This window comes from Balaenoptera musculus, chromosome 15, assembly GCF_009873245.2.
Source record: "Balaenoptera musculus isolate JJ_BM4_2016_0621 chromosome 15, mBalMus1.pri.v3, whole genome shotgun sequence".
Classification (NCBI taxonomy): Eukaryota; Metazoa; Chordata; class Mammalia; order Artiodactyla; family Balaenopteridae; genus Balaenoptera; species Balaenoptera musculus.
Window position 1 is genome coordinate 46,659,171 of NC_045799.1, and position 23,679 is coordinate 46,682,849.

At 42.8% G+C, this 23,679-nt stretch overlaps 2 protein-coding genes across 2 annotated transcripts in view; one reads left to right on the forward strand and one right to left on the reverse strand.

Moving 5' to 3' along the window:
* The window catches only part of CFAP61 (cilia and flagella associated protein 61), a 254,354-nt gene that overhangs the window by 212,241 nt on the left and 18,434 nt on the right, over window positions 1-23,679 (reverse strand). Inside the window, exons 7-8 of the mRNA XM_036824605.1 lie at window positions 14,482-14,614; window positions 872-1,031 (exon numbers count right to left, since the gene is read on the reverse strand). Of these exons, the coding sequence (XP_036680500.1) occupies window positions 872-1,031; window positions 14,482-14,614 (293 nt within the window). The remainder of the gene's footprint in view (window positions 1-871; window positions 1,032-14,481; window positions 14,615-23,679) is intronic.
* LOC118880910 (3-hydroxyisobutyrate dehydrogenase, mitochondrial-like) lies at window positions 19,061-20,058 on the forward strand. The gene is given in 1 exon segment (XM_036825107.1): window positions 19,061-20,058. A coding segment is annotated over 1 exon segment (975 nt). The 3' UTR covers window positions 20,036-20,058.

The following is a 23,679-nucleotide window of genomic DNA, read 5'->3' on the forward strand; positions in this document are numbered from 1 at the left end:
ATAAAGCCCTGGATGTGAGTGGTCTCGGCGAGACCCCACGTGGGAGGTATTACTACTATTCCTATTCTATGAATGAGGAAACCCAGGTTTGGAGAAGTGAATTTACACACTCTCCTTGCATCTGCTTGATTTAAGAACCGAAACACTTAACCTCAAAGATACTCATGGATGCAGGAAGACCTCATTAAATTAAAATACCAAAGTTTGAGATGACCTAGTTTCACTTGGTGAAAATCCTAATACAGACATTATTTTAGAATCAGTGCAAGTATTGACTACTTGCAATAGACCTGTATTACATAATAATTTGTGGAAGACATAAACACAGAAGCTCTAACTGCTGGGATTAAAACTTAAAGGCATATATGAAAAAGAATATATATGTATATATATACACATATATGTATAACTGAATCACTTTGCTGTACACCTGAAACTAACACAACATTGTAAATCAACTATATATTTCAATTTTAAAGAAATTTTAAAAAGACAAAAACTTAATATAATTTCTCGAGTTCTTGACTTGAAAAATTCACTCATCATATTCAGGTTTTGTGTTGTACGTGTGTGTCTGAGTAAAATCCTGAAATGCTATCAATTATTTCCCCACAGCTTACCTCTAACAATGAACATCCTGAAGGTAGATGTTCTGAATTCAGGAAAGCTTCAGTGGCAAGGCTGCAGTGCACCCTTGACTCCCTGTGCTCACAGATACATGCACAAGGATGAGATGGACCAGGAACTACTCCTGAAAGGGGACTGGAGACAGAGCTATAGTAGGTGCCACCTAGTTCCAGCACGTAGCCAAGAGCACAGCACAGCATGTAAAGCTTGAATTCCTGACACGCTCCTGTGATGGCCACTGTACCTGAACTTCCTTGAACGCTTAGCTCTTGGGGTGGCTCCAGGACGTCATCGGGATGCGGGGTGCAGAGTCCGTGGAAGGGTCCCAAGTCAAAGCACTCATGCAGGAGCTGCATGTTCACTCTCGAGCACACGCTCATGAACCCGACAGCTACACCTTCCACCTGAAACGTCCAAAACATCTCATGACTGTCCGACCTCAGGTGAATGCTCATCATGAAACTCCCAGGAGCCCCAGCCCATGGGCACCCGGAGATGTCTGAGGGAGGGAGCAGCCCTAGTGTCCAGAGCAATGCACGGCATACAGGACAGGCTCAAAAAACGATGCCGTGGACGACCACTGTGGGCAATCCCAGAGGTGGGTATATAACTTAGGGAGGCCACCAGGGTGTTCTTTAGGGAAAACTCTTTGGAACTTTGCCTAGACAATGCCCCTGCCTGCCCCATACCCTTTTATTTCCCCACTGCAAGCCCAGCCCTCCCATCCACTCTCCTCCCCTCCACCATGCGGTTCTCAGGAAGACTGGCCATTGTTCCAGTGGCCATCCGGTTGACCCCCGGTTCAGAGAAAATTCATGGTCGTTCACTCCTCATCAGGTAGGCACTCTTCGATTTTCTTAAACTCATTTATTTGTTTGATTGGATGGTCTCATGGGGAGGAGATGTGAGGAAGGAGGTTTGGCGGGAAGCTTTGAGTGAAATAAACTCATTGCACCTGTTCACCAGGTGTGTTTGACCTACAACTGCATCACCTCCCAGCATCCTACCTGATTCTGAACCTCTTGCAATGGCCCTCATCATTTTAGGCCTTTGATGAGGAATACATAAATGGGAAGATGAGGGTGACAGTGTGACATAATAAGAAATATTTGGTCTTCATCCCTCACTCCTGGCACAAAGATCCTAAAACACTTGTAATTTCCTGAGAGGAGCATCTTTTGTTTTTCATAATTAAGCCCCTTTCAATCACACCTGAGTTTACACTAAAGAGGTGACTTTTGGAGCATGGGAGCTAGTTACCAGAGGAATCAACCTTGTGATTAGAGGGTTGGAACTTTCAGCCCCGTCCCCTCGACCTCTGGGAAAGGGAAGGGGGCTGGAGATTGAGTTCAACCACCAGTGGCCAATGATTTAATCAGTCGTTAATGGAACCACCAGAGAAACCCCTAAATGATGGGGCTCGGGATCTTCGGGCTGGTGAACACACTGAGGTGCTGGGCGGCGGTGAGCCCAGAGAGGGCACGGAAGCTCCCCACCCCCTCCTCCCCACCTCCCCCCACTCACTTCTTCCATTTGGGCTGTTCCTGAATTGTATCCTTTACAATCAATCGATGGTGGCAAGTAAAGTGTTCTCCTGAGTTCTGGGAGCCTTTTCCAGCAGATTGTCACACCCGAGGAGGGGCTCATGGGAAACCCTGATTTATAGTCGGTCAGTTGAAAGTACAGGTGACAACCTGGGTCTTGTGACTGGCATCTGACAGGGGCAGGGGACAGTCTTGTGGGCCTGAGTCCTTAAACTGTAGGGCCTGTGCTAAGTCTGGGCAGTGTCAGAAGTGAATCAAACTGCAGGACACCTAGCTGGTGTCTAGGAAGCTGGATAGTTGGCTGGTATGGGAAAAATGCAACACATTTGGGGTCATAAGTATTGCGAGTAGAGGAAACAACTTATCTTTTTGTGAGTAACTAGCTGAGCTAGTACCTATTACTGGTACTGAAATATTATAAATTAACAACGAATTTTAATTCTATCAAATTTTAATACCACATTGAGAGATGACTGTGATTGAAATTCTTTATTATGTTCCATCGGTAATTCTGTATTTCATTCTTCTCTGCAAGGAAAGCATTTAGAATTTTAAAAGAGGCGAGAGAGAATGCAGAGTTCTTAGGTTAACTAATCTTATTTGGTGGTAATTATTTTGCGATATGTACATAAATCAAAATGTTAGGTTGGACACCTTAAACTTATACAATGTTATGTGTCAATTATATCTCAATAAAACTGGGAAAAAAGGAAAATAAATAAATTTCACATAAATAATTCCTTTGATCATTATGTGACTTTTAAGCAAATTCTGGTGACTGATTTGACTCTGACAGCTCTTATAAGAAACCAGCATTTACTGGGCGGGTGCGATCCCACCAGAATTCAGACTTTATTTCTCTAGACAGCCATTCCATCCAGGAAGCAGAATGCAACAGGACTTCCCTGGTGGCGCAGTGGTTAAAAATCCGCCTGCCAATGCAGGGGACATGGGTTCAATCCCTGGTCCGGGAAGATCCCACATGCCGCGAAGCAACTAAGCTTACGTGCCACAACTACTGAGCCTGCGCTCTAGAGCGCACGAGCGACAACTACTGAGCCTGTGTGCCACAACTACTGAAGCCTGCGCGCCTAGAGCCTGTGCTCTGCAACAAGAGAAGCCACGACAATGAGAAGCCCGCGCACCACAACAAAGAGTAGCCCCCGCTCGTCGCAACTAGAGAAAGCCCACGTGCAGCAATGAAGACCCAACACAGCCAAAAATAAATAATAAATTTAAAAAAACAAACTCAACAATCGTCAGCATTCCCTGTTCCTAAGAATGCAGCATCATTCCATAAATGCCCAGTCAGAGAAAATGGTTAATACTTTAACTTCCTAAAGTAGAGAAAGAAGCTACAACACTCCTTTAAACAACAGAGAAAAAAATTAGGTATTAAACTGTTTGTTCTCAAATGTTCTCTTCTGGTTTAAAACCACTTGTTCTCAAAGATGTGTTTGAAAAGTAAAGACTCCCTGTACTTTCTCCCAAATACTGGAATACAAAAAGAATTTTTAAAAATTAATTTTTTCCATGCATATTCTTTTCTTTACATGCTCCCCAAAATACTAGCTGTAAAAGGCTGGATTTACACAGCTGTTTTATAAAGCCATCGACACTTTAATAGAAGTCCAAAATACACATTTTAATTTTTTCCCAAATAACAAGTGATTGTTTGTCTTGTTTGCACGCGTGAACAAAGGCTGCATAGCCACAGTTGTCTGGCTTCTCTGTAATTTTAGGCCCAAGACTCAGCAGACGCTGATTAACCAATCCCTCTACCATATGTGCAGAGAGAGCCGGCCAGCCTCCCTCTCGGCAGGGAAAATTGGCATCCATCTTGGTTCACATGGAGATGTCCTTCTCATCTAGAGCCACGCTGGCACGATGCAACTTCCATGGCCTGAAATACCTTTTGCTGGCTTCATGGTGAGCTGCATGTGCATGATAAGAATGTATTATTTATAAGACTGCTGTTAGTAATGAGCTATTACACTAATGGCTCGTCATGTTTGGAATTTGATTTCAAATGGCATGGATCACACATTCTGATGAAAATGAGAAAAACACGTTTCACCATTAGGAACAAAGATTTCACGTTCTCCAATTCTGCAACCTGTTATATTCCCATCTTTTATCTCAGGACTGTGACAATTCACAAAAGTGAAGAATGACGGACTCAACAGAGCGAGGACGTATTGTGGAAGTGTCTGCTTTTTCCTTCAGGTTTCTTTGGGATGACTGCTCTGATTTGAGAAGCACTGTTCTTAAATATGAATTTGTGGGAGTATTCAAATGCATCTTTGTGTGTGTGTGTGTGTTTTCTGGAAAAATAAATTGATTTGATGGACTTTTTTTTCTTACGTGTACAGTGAAAAGGCACTGATTGCTGGCTGCTGTCTGTCTTCCAGGTAACCAATACTTTCCACCACAAAGGTGCCTTTAATTATCTCACACTGGAGAGCAAACTGGGAGTTTGTTGTTGTCCTTGGTTTTCCCTGAGGATCCAAATGATGATTCATAAAGCTCAGATCGCTATAAACCACGTGTGCAGTGGCCGCGCCTTCACAAGCAGGTCCATTTATAGGCCCGCGTGCACTGCATCGTTCATGCTTCCATCTAAAAAGCCCTACGTCACCCACCCCTTCTGGGTACCCTCATTGTGACCACTGCCAGCTCTGATCCTTCCTGCCTGATGTCAAAGGCATGGCTGGGCTGGCAGGCTCTGCCCCAGTGCCTCCTCGGACCGCTACTGCCCACGTCGCGGATGCTGCCAAGGCAGACGCTCTGCCCATCTGTCTCTAGGAGCTGCCCTTGGCCTCCAACCGCCCTGCCCTGAAATCGCAGTTTGGAGTAAACACCAGATGTCAAGGTCAGCCAGGATAAAGTTATGAAAAGCAACTTGCAGCAAAGTGATGACTCAGAACTCCTCCAAAGTTGCGATTAAGTCTAAGAAAGTGCTCGCAGTTAAAAACCTTTAGTCGAGGGTCCCCCAGTGGTGCAGACATGGCTCTCAGGGCATCCACACCCATGGCCTGTGACCCATGGACGGGTTTGGGAAGGGACAGGCTTGGTGTACTATGTCCCGTTATCTCTGGTCACCTAAAAGTATAGTGTGCTGGTTAATGCCTAATCGGCATTGTAGGGAAAAGCTTATTTGTAACATTTGCCAATTTCTGTGGTGTAAATATTCCCGTTGCAGCCCATTGTAAGCTCTTGGTGTGATGTCACTGAGTAGAGAATTGGGAGAAGATGCGCAGTAGCCGTAGCCACAGTATTTCCACTCTGCAGAGACCACAGATATAAATGACCCCAAGAGGACACATAAGAGTAAAACAATTACAAAGTAATGAATTTTGAGGATTTATTAATTTTGTTTTTAGTATAATTTACTACACTGTTAGTTGATATAACTTAATTTTTGACAATGGCTGTGTTTAAGAAGCAGCTTGCCAAGTTCCTAAAGATTTAGCAACTGGCTCTCGTGAGCCAGGGTGAGCGAGCTCCAGCACACTGCTGCCAAAAGGCAGGTCTGAGGAAGCCCAGGTGGTTGGGAGGAGGGTCCTGGCAGGTAGGTGGTAGGGTGGTGACTGCACTGATCTTGAACCCAAAAAGGCTTAAGACACCTGATAGGGCTTGGTGAAGACCAGAGTTTCACTCCCAGATCCTAGGCTGGTTTGCTCACTGTTGACAGGTCCTGCTCCTGCCCTTCCATTTAAGGTTGAGGCCCGTGGTCACATCTCCATGGGACATGCAATCTCTGATGTCTGAGGCAGCATGGCCTCTCAGAGATCAGCCTGGACTCCATTTGTGTCTTTGGAGACACCAAAGGATCCCTGCGGGGTTGGAACTGCAATTTTCAGCCTACAACTTTCCTCTGATATTTACACACACTGAAAGTTTGTAACACATGACACAAGAGGGAAGGAACTGAGGGAAGAGGTCACTGCAGCTGCTCTTCACAAGAACTAACTCAAGAGATTTGGGTTCAAACTCGCACCTTAAAACCAAAGAATTAAAAGCCTTCTCCAGAGTGAGGTCAACATCATGGTGGTATAAGACATCCCTTATTTTTGTCCCCTGCTCAACAGCAAATATTCGGCATCCATCCTTGAACAAAAGTGCCTTTGAAGGAGATGTGGGATCCAGCACCATCCACCAAAGGGCCTGGGAGGAGTCTTGCCCGCCTTTGCATCAGGAAATAGGCAGACAGACCTCGGTCACAGCTGTGGACCCTGCAGAGGCCGCTGAACTGGCTCTAACCTCTCTCAGCCTCAGTCCAGGAGCCCCTGAGAATAGTGACTCAGACGATCACTCATGGATGAGAGAGCCTTTGATGAAGTTCAGGTTTCCCGAGGAGAAGTTTCAGCTCCATTGGAGCAAAAAAAATACCAGTTTGGATGCCCTGGAGTGGGTAAGACAAACAGTCTGCCTTTCCCTACAACACCCATCCTCCAAGACAGCACAGCTTAGGGCCAAGATTTATCCCCCTAATTTATCCCGTGGTGGGTAAGGGAGACTGTGTAAGTGAGCACCTGGCTTCCCTAGCTATGCAGGATGCTGCCAGAGGGGCTCATTTCTCTCTTGCCAGATCCAGAGTACTAAATTGGGAGCTCACGACTGGGGGGGGTGGAAGGAGTCTGGGACAGCAGCAGGTAGGACCCCCCAGAGGACATTAACAGGCATCATGGATTCTATCAAGAAGCCCACCCACGAGCTACTGGGAATATTTCACCCATGGATCCTGCCAGCCTGCCCACGAGCACCCCCAGTGCTCCACATGCCTTACGCACACACCAGCCCACCTTGTGGCAGCTCCCCGTGTATACTCCTAATGGTGCCGTGAGCAGACTTTGGCAGATGGCTAAGGAGCATATGGAGAAAGTCGGCCCAGTCTGTGGGCCAGGAAGAGACCACAAATTTGAGCTGTAGTGCCACCTTTGGGAATACAGAAGCACTCGACCTGGTGCTTTGCAGGGTCCAGAGAAGACATAGAAGCTTAAGAATTCTGCCACAAGAGAGAGCAAGAAGCATGGGGCAGGCATACCCATAGAAGGTCTGAGGAAGCCTCAGAATCTCTAGCAGAGCTGAGAGAAGTTATTTCTCCTCCAAAGACCAGAGGACGTGACTGCTATTCAAATGTGAAGACAGCAAAACTCAACGATCATGAAAAATCAAGGAAGTATGACACCACCAAAGGGTCACAGTAATCTTCTGGTAACTGAACCCAAAGACAAGAGTAAATGGTAAATCTCTAATTTACCAGATAAAGAATTCAAAATAGCTGTGTTAAGGAGACTCAGTGAGCTATAAGAAAACAAAGACAATTCAACAAAATCAGGAAAACAACACACAAACAAAATGAGAAGTTGAACAAAGAGAGCAAAACCATAAAAAGAACCAACCAGAAATTCTGGAGCTGAAGAATCAACAAATGACATGCAAATGCAACAGAGAGCATCAACAGCAGACTTGATCAATCAGAAGAAAGACTCAATGAGATTGAATACGGGAACTTTAAAAGTATCAAGTCAGAGGAGAACATAGTAAAAAGAATGAAAAGGGTCACAGGATGGTATCCTATGATTTATAGGATACCATCCAAAGGACCAATTTGGGAATCACCAGAGTTCCAAAATGAGAAGAGAGGGAGAAGGGGGCAGAGAGTTTATTTAAAGAGATAATGGCCAAGAACACCCCAAATCTGGTGAGAGATATAGATATCCAAGTTCATGAAGCTCACTGGTCACCAAATAAAATCAACTTAATTAATCACCAAATAAAATCAACTTAAAGAGATCCTCTCAAAGACACATTATAATAAAACTCAAAAATCAAAGACAAGAGGAGAATCTTAAAAGCAGTGGGAGAAAAAAATCTTGGGACTTACAAGGTAACCCCTCATAACACTGTCAGCAGATTTCTCAACAGAAACCTTACAGGCCAGGAGTTAGCAGGATGATATATTCAAAGTGCTGAGAGAAAAAAAACTGCTAACCAAGAATACTTTACTCAGCAAAGCTGTCCTTCAGAAATTAAGGAGAAAGACTTTCTGAGACAGACAAAAGCTGAGGAAATTCATCATGACTAGACCTGCCCTACAAGAAATGCTTAAAGGAGTTCTTCAAGATGAAATGAAAGGATGCTAATTAATAACATGAAAATATATAAAAATATACAACACAATAGTAAAGGTAAGTATATAGTCAAGTTCAGGATATGCTAAAACTTTAATATGGTGAAGCATTAACCATGTAACTCTAATGTAGGTATTAAAGGACAAGAATTTTAATATTTTAATAACTATAGCTACAATAATTTATTAATGAATATGTAATATAAAAAGAGATAAATTATTACATTAAAAACATAACAGGGGAAGTAAAAGGTAAAATTTTTGTGTGCAATTGAAATTAAGTCTTTAGTGTAAAATAGACTGTTATATCTGTAAGATGTTTTATGTAAGCCTCAATGGTAACCACACAGCAAACATCTACAGTAGATTCACAAAAGATAAAGAAAAAGGAATCAAAGCATCTCATTACAGAAAATCATCAATTCATAAAGGAAGGCAGCAAGAAAGGAATAAAGGAACAAGGGTACTACAAAACAGCCAGAACACAATAAGATGGCATTAGTAAGTCCTTACCTATAATTACTCTAAATGTAAATGAATTTTATTCTCCAATCAAAATATACAGAGTGGCTAGATGGATAAAAAGCAAGACCCAACAATACACTGCCTACAAGAGACTCACTTCAGCTTTAAGGACACATATAGGTTTGAAGTGAAGAGATGGAAAAAATATTCCACGCAAGTGGAAACGAAAAGAGAACAGGGGTAGCTATGCTTATATCAGACAAAACAGACTAAGCCAAAAACACTAACAAGAGACAAAGAAGGTTATTATATAATGATAAAGGGGTCAATTCATCAAGAAGATATAACAATCATAAATATATATACAGTCAATATTGGAGCACCTAAATATATTAAGCAAATACTAACAGATATAAAGGGAGAAATAGACAACAGTACAATAATAGCAGGGGACTTCAATACCTTATTGCAACAATGGATAGACCACCCAGAGAGAAAATGAACAAGAAAATGTTAGACTTGATTCATACTTTAGATAAAATCAACCTAACAGACGTGTACAGAACATCCCATTCAACAGCAGCAGAGTACACATTCTTCTCAAGAACACATGGAACACTTTCCATGATACATCATATGATAGATCACAAAATGAGTCTTAGCAAATTTAAGAAGATTTAAATCATACCAAGTATTTTTCCCAACTACAGTGGTATTAAACTAGAAATCAATAACAGGAGGAAAGCTGAAAAATTCACAGTATGTGGAAATTTTAAATTACACTCCTGAAAGACCAAGAGGTCAAAGAAGAAGCCAAAAGGGAAATCAAAAAATATCTTGAAACAAGCAAAAATGGAAATACAATAAACCAATTGTGGGATGCTGCAAAAGCAGTTCTAAGAGGTAAGTTTATAGTGGTAAATGCCTACATTGAGAAAAAAGAAAGATCTCAATAAACAACCTAACTGTATGCCTCAAAGATCTAGAAAAAGAAGAACAAATTAAGCCCAAAGTTAGCAAAAGGAAGAAAATAACAAAGATCAGAGCACAAATAAATGAAATAGAGACCGGAAAAATAATAGAAAAGATCAGCAAAACTAAGAGCTGTTTTTTTAAAAGGTAAACAAAATTGATAACCTGTTAGCTAGACTAACTAAGAAAAAGAGAGAAGACTGAAATAAAATCAGAAAGGAAAGAGTAGACATTACAACTGATTCCATAAATACAAAGGGTAAAAGATTACTAACAAAAATTATATACCAACAAATTGGATAACCTAGAAGAAACAGATAAATTCCTAGAAACAGACAAGCTACCTAGACTGAATTATGAAGAAATAGAAAATATGAACAGACCAATAACAAGTAAGGAGATTGAATCAGTAATCAAAAACTTCCCAATAAAGAAAAGCCCAGGATCAGATGGTTTCACTGGTGAATTCTAATGAACATTTAAGGAAGAATTAATGCCAATCCTTCTCGAACTCCTCCAGAAAATTAAGGAGGAGGGAACACTCCTATCTCATTTTATAAGGCAAGCATTACCCTGATATCAAAGCCAAATAAGAACATTACAAGAAAAGAAAACTACAGATAAATATCCCTGATAAATACAGATGCAAAAATTCTCAACGAAATATTGATATTAGCAAACTGGATGCAACAGCACATTAAAAGGATCATACACCATGATCAAGCAGTACTTATCCCTGGGATGCAAGGAGGTTTGATACATGTGAATCAATAAATGTGATACACCACATTAATAGAGTGAAAGATTAAAATCATATGATCATCTCAATAGATGTAGAAAAAGGATCTGACAAAATATAACATCCTTTCATGATTAAAATGCTCAACAAATTGGGTATAGAAGAAACATACTTCAACGTAACAAAGGCCAATAATAACAAGCCCACAGTTATCATCATACTCAATGGTGCAAGACTGAAAGTTTTTCCTCTAATCAGGAACAAGATGAGGGTGCTCACTCTCACCATTCCTCTTCACCAAAGTACTGGAATCCTAGCCAGAGAAATCAGGCAAGGAAAAGAAATAAACTGCATCCAAATCGGAAAAGAACAAGCAAAATTGTCTTTGTTTGTAGATGATATGATCTTACATACAGAAAATCCTAGAGACTCTACCCAAACACTGTTAAAACTAATCAACAAATTCAGTAAGGTTGTAGGATGGAAAATCAACACACAGAAATCAGTTGCATTTCTATACACTAGAAATACAATCTCTGAAAAAGAAATACTGAAAACAGTCCCATTCACAATAGCATCAAAAACAATAAAATACCTAGGAATAAATTTAACTAAGGAGGTGAAAGATCTGTACACTGAAAACTACAAGACTTTGATGAAAGAAAATGAAGAAGACAGAAATAGAAAAATACCCCGTGTTCATGGACCATAAGAATTATATGCTGTCAAAATGTCCATATTGCCCAAAGCCATCCAGAGATTCAATTAATCCCTATCAAAATTCCAAAGGCATTTTCATGGAAACAGAAAACAAAAAAATCATAAAATCTGTATGGAACAACAAAAGGCCCCCAAAAGCCAAAGCAACATTGAGAAAGAAAAACAAAGCCAGAGGCATCACACTTCTGATTTCAAGCAATATTACAAAGCTATGGTAATCAAAACAGTACATGGGGGCTTCCCTGGTGACTCAGTGGTTGAGAATACACCTGCCAATTCAGGGAACACGGGTTCAAGCCCTGGTCTGGGAAGATCCCACATGCCACAGAGCAACTAAGCCCATGAGCCACAACTACTGAGCCTGCGCTCTAGAGCCCACGAGCCACAACTTCTGAGCCCACGTGCCACAACTACTGAAGCCCATGCGCCAAGAGCCCATGCTCTGCCACAAGAGAAGCCACCACAATGAGAAGCCTGCACACTGCAATGGAGAGGAGCCCCCACTCACCGCAACTAGAGAAAGCCCGCATGCAGCAATGAAGACCCAATGCAGCCAAAAATAAATAAATTAAAAATAAATTAAAAAAAAAACAAACAGTATGCTACTGGCATCATAGACACATAGACCAATGTAACAGAATAGAGAGTCCAGAAATAAACTCCCACATTTACAGTCAACTAAAATTTGACAAGGGAGCCAAGAAGACTCAATGGAGAAAGGGTAGTCTCTTCAATAAATGGTGCTGGGAAAATGAGATAATCATATGATGAAGAATGAAATTGTACCCTTATCTTATGCCACTGACAAAAATGAACTGGAAATGGATTAAAGACTTAAACATAAGACCTGAAACTATAAAAGTCCTAGAAGAAAACATAGGGGAAAGCTTCTTGACATTAGTCTTGGCAACATTTTTTTGATATAACACCAAAAGCACAAGCAACAAAAGAAAAAATTAGTGAGACTGTATCAAACAAAAAAACTTCTACACAGCAAAAGACACAACAAAATGAAAAGGCAACCTACAGAATGGGAGAAAATATTCACAAATCATATATCTGATAAGAGGTTAATATCCAAAATATACAAAGAACCCATACAACTTAATAGCAAAAAACCACACAATCCAATTTTAAAATGCGCAGAGGAACTAAATAGACATTTTTCCAAGAAGACATCCAAATGGCCAACAGGTACATGAAAAGATGCTCAATATCACTAATCATCAGGGAAATGCAAATCAAAATCAGATTATCACCTCACACCCGTTAGAATGGCTACCATCAAGAGACAAGAAATGGGACTTCCCTGGTGGTTCAGTGGTTAGGACTCTGAGCTCCCAATGCAGGGGGTGCAGGTTCGATCCCTGGTTGGGGAACTAAGATCCCACGTGGTGCACAGTGTGGCCAAAAAAAAAAAAAAAAAATACCCACCAAAGACAAGAGATAACAAGTGTTAGCAAGGATGAAGGGAACTCTTGTGCACTGTTGGTGGGGATGTAAATTAGTGCAGACACTATGGAAAACAACACGGAGGTTCCTCAAAAAATTGAAAATAGAACTACCATATGATTCAGCAATTCCACTTCTGGGTATATATCCAAAGGAAATGAAAACAGGGTATTGAAAAGATCTCTGTACTCCCATGTTTATTGCAGTATCATACACAATAGGCAAGATATGGAAACAACCTAAGTGGTCATCAACAGATGAACGGATAAAGAAGATGTGGTATGTATGTATGTATGTACATATGTATGTATACATATATATGTGCGCATATATGTAATGGATACTATCCAGCCATGAGAAAGAAGGAAATCCTGCCATTTGTGACAACAAGGATGGATCCTGAGGACATTATATTAAGTGAAATAAGTCAGACAGAGAAAAACAAATACTGTATGATACTGCTTTTATGTGGAATCTAAAAAAGTTGAACTCAAAGAAACAGAGTTGAATGGTGGCTATGAGGGGTTAGGTACAGGGCAAAGGGGAGGTGTTGATCAAAGGATACAAATTTCCAGTTATAAGATGAATACATTCTGGGGATCTAATGTACAGCATGTTGATTATAGCTAATAATACTCTATGATATACCTGGAAGTTGTTAAGATAGTAGACCTTAAATGTTTTCACCACAAAAGAAAGTGGTAATTATGTGACATGATGGAGGTGTTAGCTAATGCTATGGTGGTGATCATTTTGCAATATATAAGTGTATCAAGCTAACACATTGTACACCTTAATCTTATACAATGTTATATGTCAATTATATCTCAATAAAGCTGTAAAAATAAATAAATAAAGGCCTTCTCCAAAAAACAAAGACCTGACAAAACTGAATAGGTACAGTTGGATCATTAAAAGCCCTTATTTGGGTCTGTATGAATCATTTTAATTATCAGTAGTTTTTGTCTCATCGTGTAAGACATGGTTTTTCAAAATGGTGCTGCTGGGCCCAAATATTTCCTGACCCTTCCTTCTGTCACCAGCCTGGAGCTAAAGGTCAAATGACAATATTTGAAAGCAAGTCCTTAAAAGACAATGCAAAAACCTAAACATGAAAGAATAAAAAATAAGTATTTCAATGTAGAAGAAACAGCTATCATGGACTAGAATATCAGAATCTAATTTTCAGGGCCAGTTCTCACCTTAAGAAACTAACGCCCATGTATATCTAAATTAATCCTGTTCTTCACCCGATGTGTTCTCCATCATGTAGATAAATGTTTTACCACCTGGACTGCACATTGGAATTACGTGGGGAGCTTTTTAAATATACTGATGTGCTCTACCCCAAAAGATTGCTTTCATTGGTCTCAGTGCATCCTGGCATCAGAAATTTTTTCTGAGATAGAATTCACCCCCTGAAACCGAGGGTAATCATCACTTAAATCCATCACACCTGGAGCCCACCATCATGCTCAAGCTCGCTTTAACTGTTGCTACCAAAGACTTGCACATCCTCCAAGGGGCACATAGCCCAAACGATAAGATGTTTGCCCGAGTTGTTTTCCAGGAACTTGGAGTCAGCTGCATCTAGTTCGAGCTGGAGCCTGTTAAGACTGGGCATCTGGAAGGACCTCGTAAAACCTGAAAACCTAAAGCGGGAACCCTGGGGAGGTGGGTGATGGCACAGCTGGGAGGCGGGCCGGGCATACCACCTAGGAGGAGGAAGGGAGGCAGCTCCCAGGATGCTCAGCAAACCAGGACCAGAGCTGCTCACTTCTCTCATCCCTCTCCGTCAGCGGGCCCCCAGGTGGGTTATCACACACCTCACACACGATGGCATGATTCTCTTCATCTTGGGCCTCTATGAGTTCAGCCAGGAAGTATTCGCCATAAGTCTCCTTCAGGATGGTGTCATGGTGCAGGAATATTGGCACGAGGTCGTCGTGATCTTCCACCCTGTTTACCGGAAAGGCTTAAATTCAGTGCTGGTTCCTCTGTTTGCTCCTGCGACCCTGTTCTAAATGCCAGGGATAGAGCAACACGCCCACGAAATGAACTTACATTCTAATGGGGGGAACAGACAACAAAAATGTAACAAACAAATCACCTGGAACATTTCAAAGAGTGGTAAGTTGCTTTGGGATGGAGAGTGACGGGGTCACGGAGTGACACTTGAGTGAGACCTGAGTGAAGAGACGGGGAGGAAGCTGTGTCGAGACTTGGAGGTGGGATGTCCCAGGCAGAGGGGACACGCTCGGCCCGGCTGGGCGTGGACTGCAGGGCAGTATCGCTCACGAGCCAAAGGACAGCAAGGTGGGCACAGCACCTCCCAAAACTGCTCCAAGGAGCACTGCTTCTATGATACTGCTCCCAGCAGCCCTTCCTCCCCTTAGAAGAAATCCACTGTCTAAAAACACTTTTCCGCTATAGGGTCCCTCATAGATCGTCACAGTTATAAAGACTCTGGGAATTACTAAGATAAAGAATATTTAAGCTTGTTTATGCATTCCTCCCATGCAACGGGCCCATGGTACCCTTTACTCTTAAAACGTCTCTCTACTTCCATGGAGGGGGAGATGCTGGCTTGAAGGTAACGAAGGTCTGCTCACCATCCTGGGCACGTCTACCTCAAGCCTCCTTCTCAGGACCTCTACCGTGACCTCGACCACCAGTGTGGGTGGGGAGAGGAGGACCCAAGAACCAGGTTTACAGCAGCACGAGGGTGCTGGTCCTTGGCCTCCATTTTGCTGCCATGTTCCACATTCCTTTCTTCTTTTTAGCAGATTCTTGATTAAGTCTACTCTATTTTACCTGTCTAGGATGTTCTTATACATTTTCCTAGTCCTTTTCTTTTAAAATGTTCCATATTCGTATTATTTTTTTCTAGTGTAACTGATTTGGCTACTACCTTTATCTTCCCTCCCCCTAATTTCATTACTCTGATATCTTTATCATCCCACTTTATCTTCTAATATGTTCTCTTTGATGTTAATAGCAGCTCCATCTAATGAGTGACAAAGACTCCGTGACCAGACCCTAGCCTAGTACACCCTGAGCCTCCTTTCCACTAGGCCTGAAAAGACATGAACAAACACTAACAGTTCCTAACAGCTCAAGGCCACATCCCTAGAATGACCTGAGACCCCCTTAAAGTGCCTGCCTGAGAAAGCTCAGGGCTGCCAGAAGAAGTTCCTGTTTGTTCCAGCTGACACCTGAGGATAAGGCCCCGTCTCCCAGCCTCTGTGGGAGGTCAAGAGCCTAATTTCCATCAGGGCTAGTGAGTGACTCAGATGGGTCTCACAGGGACCAACCCCGCCTTCCCACTTTTTGTAATTTGTCACTTGCCTGACTCTACTGAGACCCTGCTCACTCCCCTCCCAGCTCCCTCATTTTCTCTTTATTTTATTTAATTTTATTTATTTATCTATGTTTTATTTTCCCTCCTTTTCTCTTCAAAAGGACCAGTCACCATGGAGCAACTAAGCCCGTGAGCCACAACTACTGAGCCCGCATGCCACAACTACTGAAGCCCGCACACCACAACTACTGAAGCCTGTGTGCTGCAACAGAGTAGCCCCCACTCGACGCAACTAGAGAAAGCCGGCGTGCAGCAACAAAGACCCAATGCAGCCAAAAAAAATAAATTTAAATTAAAAAAAAAAAAAAGGCCCAGTCACCTCCGTACAAATCAAAGTTGAGTTCAGTCCACCCTGGATGTTTCCCCCTATCGCAACGGTTATTACGGATTAAAATCTGTCCTTACCATCATCCGGCTTTGTCGACCTTTGACATCTGCACACCCTGGAGCCCACAGCCCAGGGGCAACAGTGACAGCCAACGTGGACGGGGCCCTACCGCACGCACTGACAGCACTGGGGTGCCATCGCTCGGCCTGTTTGCAGGTGCGGACGTGTGGCCCAAGGGGGCGTCTCTGGGGAGTGACCCCTGCTCCACACTGGCAGCTCCCAGCCCTCTAATCAGCCTCTGCCTCTCCTGGTTGAGAAACTGGCCCGGTCCCCTCGCTGCTGAGCCTTGGTGTCTCACCTGCACAAGGGCAGGTACGAGGAGAGAGGGAGGGTACAGCGTGGGGATGCCCTCAAGGTCACTCTCGGGCAGGCAGTCGGCCCCTGGCAGCATCTGCTGTGGGGAACTTCACAGTCCCCCCACCATCTGATATGCCCCGCAACCCCCATCAGCTGCCTCCACCTGAGAGCCCAGGACCTTAGCTAGAAGGGCCGAGAAGGCCCCAGTGCATTCCAGAAACCCCTCACTTCCCTGCAAAACCACCCGCAAAAGGGTGCTGCTAATGGAGATGGCTTTTCTCTGTAAAAAGAGTCCTGGACGATACTGGTTAAGACAAAACAAAACAAGAAGATTCTAGGAGAGAACAGCCAACAAATCCACTTTCAAATATCCTGCCAAAAAATAAAGTCCACATCAGTATTTATTAATAGAGATAATTATTTTAAATCATGTGAAAGTAATTCAATATCCTAATCTTCTTAAGTGGATCAAGACAGCTATCACTGTGTACCATGGGCTTTCATCTATATGATGGACACAAAAATACTACTTTGTGGTATAAAAATCAGGAATAAAGGTTCAGAGAGACCCGGGGCCGTAAGCCTAATCGTGAGCCCTCGGCAGCCCGTGAACAAAGTGACCCATAATCACACCTCAACACTTATTCTTCTGGGAATAAGAAGAAAACATCCAAATCATGGAGCTCTGAAGAGCCTCTCCCTTCAGCCCTTCCTCAAAATGGATAAAGAGGAACTTGTTCTAAGAAATGCATTCCTTGGGGTAATCGGTGATTTATGATCTTGCATCAGCCCCGGTACTAATGATAAAGTATGACATCAGCCTCGCAGAGTCTCAAATGGCATATGACAAAGTCCAGCCCCATGGAAACAGACACCCTGGCTACTGAAAACAATTCATTCAGTAAAATGTTTAAATCAGAGCACTGCCTGCCGCTCGGATAGGAGGAGAGCCACAGCTTCCCGTGGAGCCGCTGGGCACAGCAGGGCCACGTGCCCAGCACTTCCGTGACCCCCAGAGTTTAGGTGGTGATGATTATGAAGGTTAGGGTTGATCAACACAAAGTACAATGAGGCTGACACCGCTGAATAAGGATCAACCTTCCTTTGGAGCTTCCAGCCAGCACGTGCTTGGAGAAGGCGACCACATGCGTGCTAATGTAATCGGTTATAGACTATTTATTTATTTATCTATCTATCTATCTATTTATTGATTGATTGATTGATGGCTGTGTTGGGTCTTCGTTTCTGTGCGAGGGCTTTCTCCAGTTGCGGCGAGCGGGGGGCACTCTTCATCGCGGTGCGCGGGCCTCTCACTGTCGCGGCCTCTCTTGTTGCGGAGCACAGGCTCCAGACGCGCAGGCTCAGTAGTTGTGACTCACAGGCCGAGTTGCTCCGCGGCATGTGGGATCTTCCCAGACCAGGGCTCGAACCCGTGTCCCCTGCATTGGCAGGCAGATTTTCAACCACTGCGCCACCAGGGAAGCCCTAGACTATTTTAACTTGTTTGGAGGAAACAAAAGGTCCATCCCATAGAAATGGGTTTGATCATCCAGGCCCCTAAATGTCCGTCGAACTCTGAAAAACATGCCAGTGAAAATGGGGTGGGATCCGAAACTGAAGAAAATCAGCAGCCTCTCAGGACACCTCACTTGGGGCCTGGGTGTCCTGTAAACCCAGGAGAAGACAAGGTGAAGGATGACAGGGCCCTGGTGGCTGTCGCTGGCTTCCTCAGAGGTGGGGAGAAGGGAGGACAAACTCACTCACCACTTCCACTACATCAGTGAACGGGGCTTTCAAGGAGCAGCGCGATGCCAGACCCCAGGGCACTTGCCCGGCCGGCTGGCACTGTCCCTTGGTGGCAGGTGGACCTCTCAGCATCCGGACCACTCTTCTGTAGCATCACAAGCCTAGAGGAGAACCTACAGGTGGCTTCCCTGGATGCGGGAGGTGTGCGTTGTCTCCTTGCCAGCAAAGAAACCACTGCGAACTTACAGATGGAAAGTTCCTGCTTAGGGGCCATAAGGACGGCTGCAGCCTATCTTTGTGTTCAGAATACTGGCATGGCCTCCTCTCTCCTGTCTGATGGCATCTTCCACAACCAGAGAGGATCCGCATCTCATTAGCTAGACTTAAAAATGTACCGTTGGAAAAGTGATTCTGATATTTAAATCCCATAAATGTTGTATTTATTTAAGCCTGAGAGAGTGTGTATATATGTGTGCATATTCTTTAAGAAATCAATGAATAGCTGCAGCCGATCCCACCCGCCTCACTGCGCACCCTAGCGGTCAGTGGGTGAGCTGGGAGCCGCGGAAGTCACCACAGGGAGGCAGGGCGGCGGCAGCATGGCAGCCTCCTTATGGCTCCGTGGAGCCGCCGGCAGCAATCAGCAGTGGCCAGCCTTGCAGCCGTGTGTTCTAGGTCAGTGGCTTCTAAGACTCCAGTTGGATTCACTGGAGTAGGCAACATGGGGAGTCCAATGGCAAAAAACCTCATGAAACATGGCTATCCACTCAGTATTTATGATGTGTTCCCTGATGCACGCAAAGAGTTTCTAGATGCACGTGAACAGGTAGTGACTTCCCCAGCAGATGTAGCTGAAAAAGCTGACAGAATTATCACAGTGTTGCCCACCAGCATCGATGTGATAGAAGCTTATTCTGGAGCAAATGGAATTCTAAAAAAAGTGAAGAAAGGCTCACTGTTAATAGATTCCAGCACTATTGATCCTATGGTTTTGAAAGAATTGGCCAAAGAAGTTGAGAAAATGGGAGCAGTTTTCATGGATGCCCCTGTTTCTGGTGGTGTGGGAGCTGCTCGGTCTGGGAACCTCATGTTTATGGTGGGAGGAGTCGCAGAAGAATTTGCTGCTGCTGCCCAACAGCTGCTGGGATGCGTGGGCTCCAATGTGGCATGCTGCGGAGCTGCTGGGAGTGGGCAGGCTGCGAAGATCTGCAACAACTTGCTGTTAGCTATTAGTATGACCGGAACTGCTGAAGCTATGAATCTGGGAATCAGGTTAGGGCTTGACCCAAAACTCTGGGCTAAAATCCTAAATATGAGCTCAGGACGATGTTGGTCAAGTGACACTTATAATCCTGTACCTGGGGTGACGGATGGAGTTCCCTCAGCTGATAACTATCAGGGTGGATTCAGAACAACACTCATGGCTAAGGATCTGAGATTAACACAAGACTCTGCTACCAGCACGAAGAGCTGAATCCTTCTGGGCACTCAGGCCCATCAGATCTACAGGATGATGTGTGTGAAGGGCTACTCCAAAAAAGACTTCTCATCCGTGTTCCAGTTTCTACGAGAGGAGGAGACATTCTGAGTTTGCCCTTTGGCTGTGGATGCTGTTGGAAACCACACTCTATCTTGGAGCCCCGTATAGCTCAGTCCACAAGTAAATGGGCTTAATCAAAGGTCACCTGTCTGCTTTTGATTATCTAGGTCACAGTAAACCCTGGGATTTTTCACCCATTTTTAACTGCTTATTCTTTTTATCTATTTAGCAAGCACATATTATCTGAATTTGTTTTTTTTCTGCAAGCCACTGATGGTCTCTGCTAGCTAGCTGATTGACCTTTTTCAAAATTTGATTCTTGAGCATCGTCAGCTAAAACGTTGCCTACTCCAATCAGGATATTATTTACTCCACTTTACAAATAAAACCAAATTTTTTTCCCACAGGATAAAACCTATCCTGGAGGAAAGACAAGAAATCGGTGTGAGAAAAGGAGTTAGTTAGAGAAAGGGGAAGTATAGTGAATTACTCCCTGTGTCCCTCAGAAAGTTTGTCCTGTTAACCCAGTGGTGGTATTCTTGCATTCTGAGGTTACCGGTTCATTTTCCAGGAGTTGATAAGGCAAGAGAACTCCTTGCTGCACGCTATGTAATTTGGACTCTGTTACATTACCTTGGTGTGCCCCTCTTGTAACAACTCCCAATACTCAGCAAACTTATTTTTTATATTTTTGCTTCCTTGTACATGCTTACTACATATTTTTTGACTTCAAAAGAATGACATCTTTAGAACTGTTTCAGAGCCAACGATGATATGTGCTTTACATGATTATTATATTATCCTAAATATAACCATATTATTTTGAATTCAAATAAATTTCTATGCTGATAAAAAAAAATCAATGAATAAAGAAAAATTCAGAGAATCCACTTTAGTGGTAGTGCTAAAAAATGCAATGTATTTGGCTTAAACCAACCCTTACCACGAACAGTTTCAACTTGGCGTTGGAGAACCTACAGTGGGCGCCAGCTAAGCAACTAGATTTTTCTTTTTATTCAGATGTGTGAAACAAAGCACCTTTTTCTTTCCAAGATCTCTTGTGACCTCTAGTGGTCTTCCTTAGGAGAATCAAATCCATCATTTCTAAACTATATTCCATTCAAAACTTTAACATGGGTTTTGGAACCATTTAGCTTCTACTCATTGGAAAATGTCATAATTTTACAAGTTATGGAGGACTTCGGAATGAAGTGCTTCAAAGCACATTCAGGGCCAGTTAGAGGCCCCTGCACTTACACCACTGGGATCTGATCCAAAAGTCTATGTTGGCACACCATAGTTCCAGCTGGATTGTGAACCAAATCCATTTGCTGGGTCACTTATCAGGACTCAAGAAGACTAGTGGTGAAATTCCTAACTGCCCTACAACTTCTTTTGAATGCTTTAGGATATTTATCACTTAAGCATCAGAATGTTCATTTACATGAAATTGCTCAGAAGTCAAGCTTAAGTGGATTCCTAATAATCATGAGACTCTCAAACGCTTAATAAAAATAACTGCTTTAAAAGGTGAGAAGTTAGCATTTAAAAAACACCACATCTTACATTTTAAAGTCCTAAATTGATGTAAAGTCCTAAATGTTGACCTAACTTAATTTTTGTTATTAGCAAAAAAGCAGTACTATGTAAAGGAAACTTTAAATTACTTTACAACACTGACTGACAACACACTATCCTTTCCTTAGTGAGTCCTCTCCTATCCCTGTGAGGACTTGAAAAAGGTAGGTTTCCCCCCAGAAAGGCCATTCCAATAGCTTCTAAATCTGAGAACATCTCAAATCCACCACCAATGATTAATCAAGCCCATTACAGATTATAAAGGTGTGTCTAGAAGCAGCTATGCTTTACTTCATATATTATGCAAAATACAGAACAGGAACTTCAGTAATTTGTGTCTAAGTAGAGGGGCACATTACAGCACAATTTTCCACATGGGTAAATCAAAGAAACGGGGCTGGGGATTACAGCGTTAATTCGCTGGCTCTGAATGCGTTGCTAGGTAAATCGCAGAAGGATAATTACATCCCCAAACTCTTCACTGGTTTAGTGTCTTAAGAACTGTGTTCTTCACCATTAATTATCAGTGCAAGTAACAACTGAGGAAACAGATGTTGAGAAATAAATGCGGGGGAAACAAGAGAAATGAGGCAGCCTAAGTGGACGCCTGGCCACGCCCATCTGACTCTGAAGTGTCCTTTTTTCCTGTATCCTTAAGGAGGGAGATCATCCACATAAGTACATTTTCCAGATACCTGAAGTCCTACACCTGTAAGTATCAAAACTCTAATATGAACGCTGTGGACAGAGGGCCTCTTAAAATGTGTTACACTACCCCTTCTGCAAGCAAAAGCATCAACTCTCATAATGCCAGTTTTCTCTGTATTTCACTACTATATACTAAAAAGTTCTCTTTTTATAAGCATCCCTTCCTCATTACAAAGTACCCTCTGTCATCTCTTTGCCACCAGCACTATGTTCCTCTCGTGAATTGCTTCTTGCAGATTTTCTGGACCAGCAGGACCATTCACCCTCAGAGGCTGAATAAGCATGACCTCAGGGAAAGGAATTGTGAGGTTTAGTTCAGGCCAGGATAGCCTGTCCCCATGAAGGTTAGCACTCGTAACACTCAAGTGTTCAAGGGTAAAAGGAAGAAAGGAAGGAGGGGGTGGGAAGGAGGGAACCGGGAGACCAGCTCATAACCACCAGTTACCACGAATTACTGTTGTATTGGAGACAGTTTTAATAACTGAAACGTCCAGCATAAATGAGGGTGCAAGAAAATGAGACTCTGTTGGTTAGGATATAAATTGACATGATTATTTTGGTTGAATAATTTGGTAGTATCTATTTTAAAATTTTAGTGTTTAATACAACCTTACCCAGAAATTCCACTTGTAGGTATCTATACTACAGACAAAAATAGCATGAATGCTTAAAAATATACGTACAAGGCTGTTTACCACAGCATTTCTTGTTATAGAAAAAAAGGAGGACAAATTTCCATAAATAAGGAATACTTAAATGAATTATAGTAGAACCGCACGATGAAATACCACACAGCCATGAAAAAGAACAAAATTGATCTGGAAGGTGGATGAGCTGCTACCTTAAGTGGAAAATACAATTAACAGAACATATTATCATGACTATAGACATATATGTGCGTATATATATATATATATATATAGAGAGAGAGAGAGAGAATACACACACGTACTCGCATTTGCATGTATAGTTACATACTCACATAGAAGACTGAAACAATGAGTAATTTTTTCTTTAAACTTTTTTCTGATTTGAAAATATAATTCATTTTATTAAATGAGCCCATGTCCCAAATTAATTAGCAACTGGCAGAAAAAAAATGAGATTTTTAAATGAAATGAAGACAAAATTATAGCAATTGTGAGACTACTTACAAGAGCCTAAGAAGTTAATTTTCAGAAATTTCTCAAAACATAATTTAAAAAACTGCCAAGTGGCCAGAGGTAGAGCACTGGACTGAGTGGCCAAGACTGGCGCAGAGGAGCCAAAGGGATGAGCCTGGGAGAAAGTTGAGGCCCAGATCCTGGAAGGGGCAGAGTTCAGGGCCACAACAACAAGAGGAAAGAAAAGAGAAGAAGCAAGTCAGGATGGGCGGGGGCTGGGGGAGGGGCCAGCATCAGGGCAGG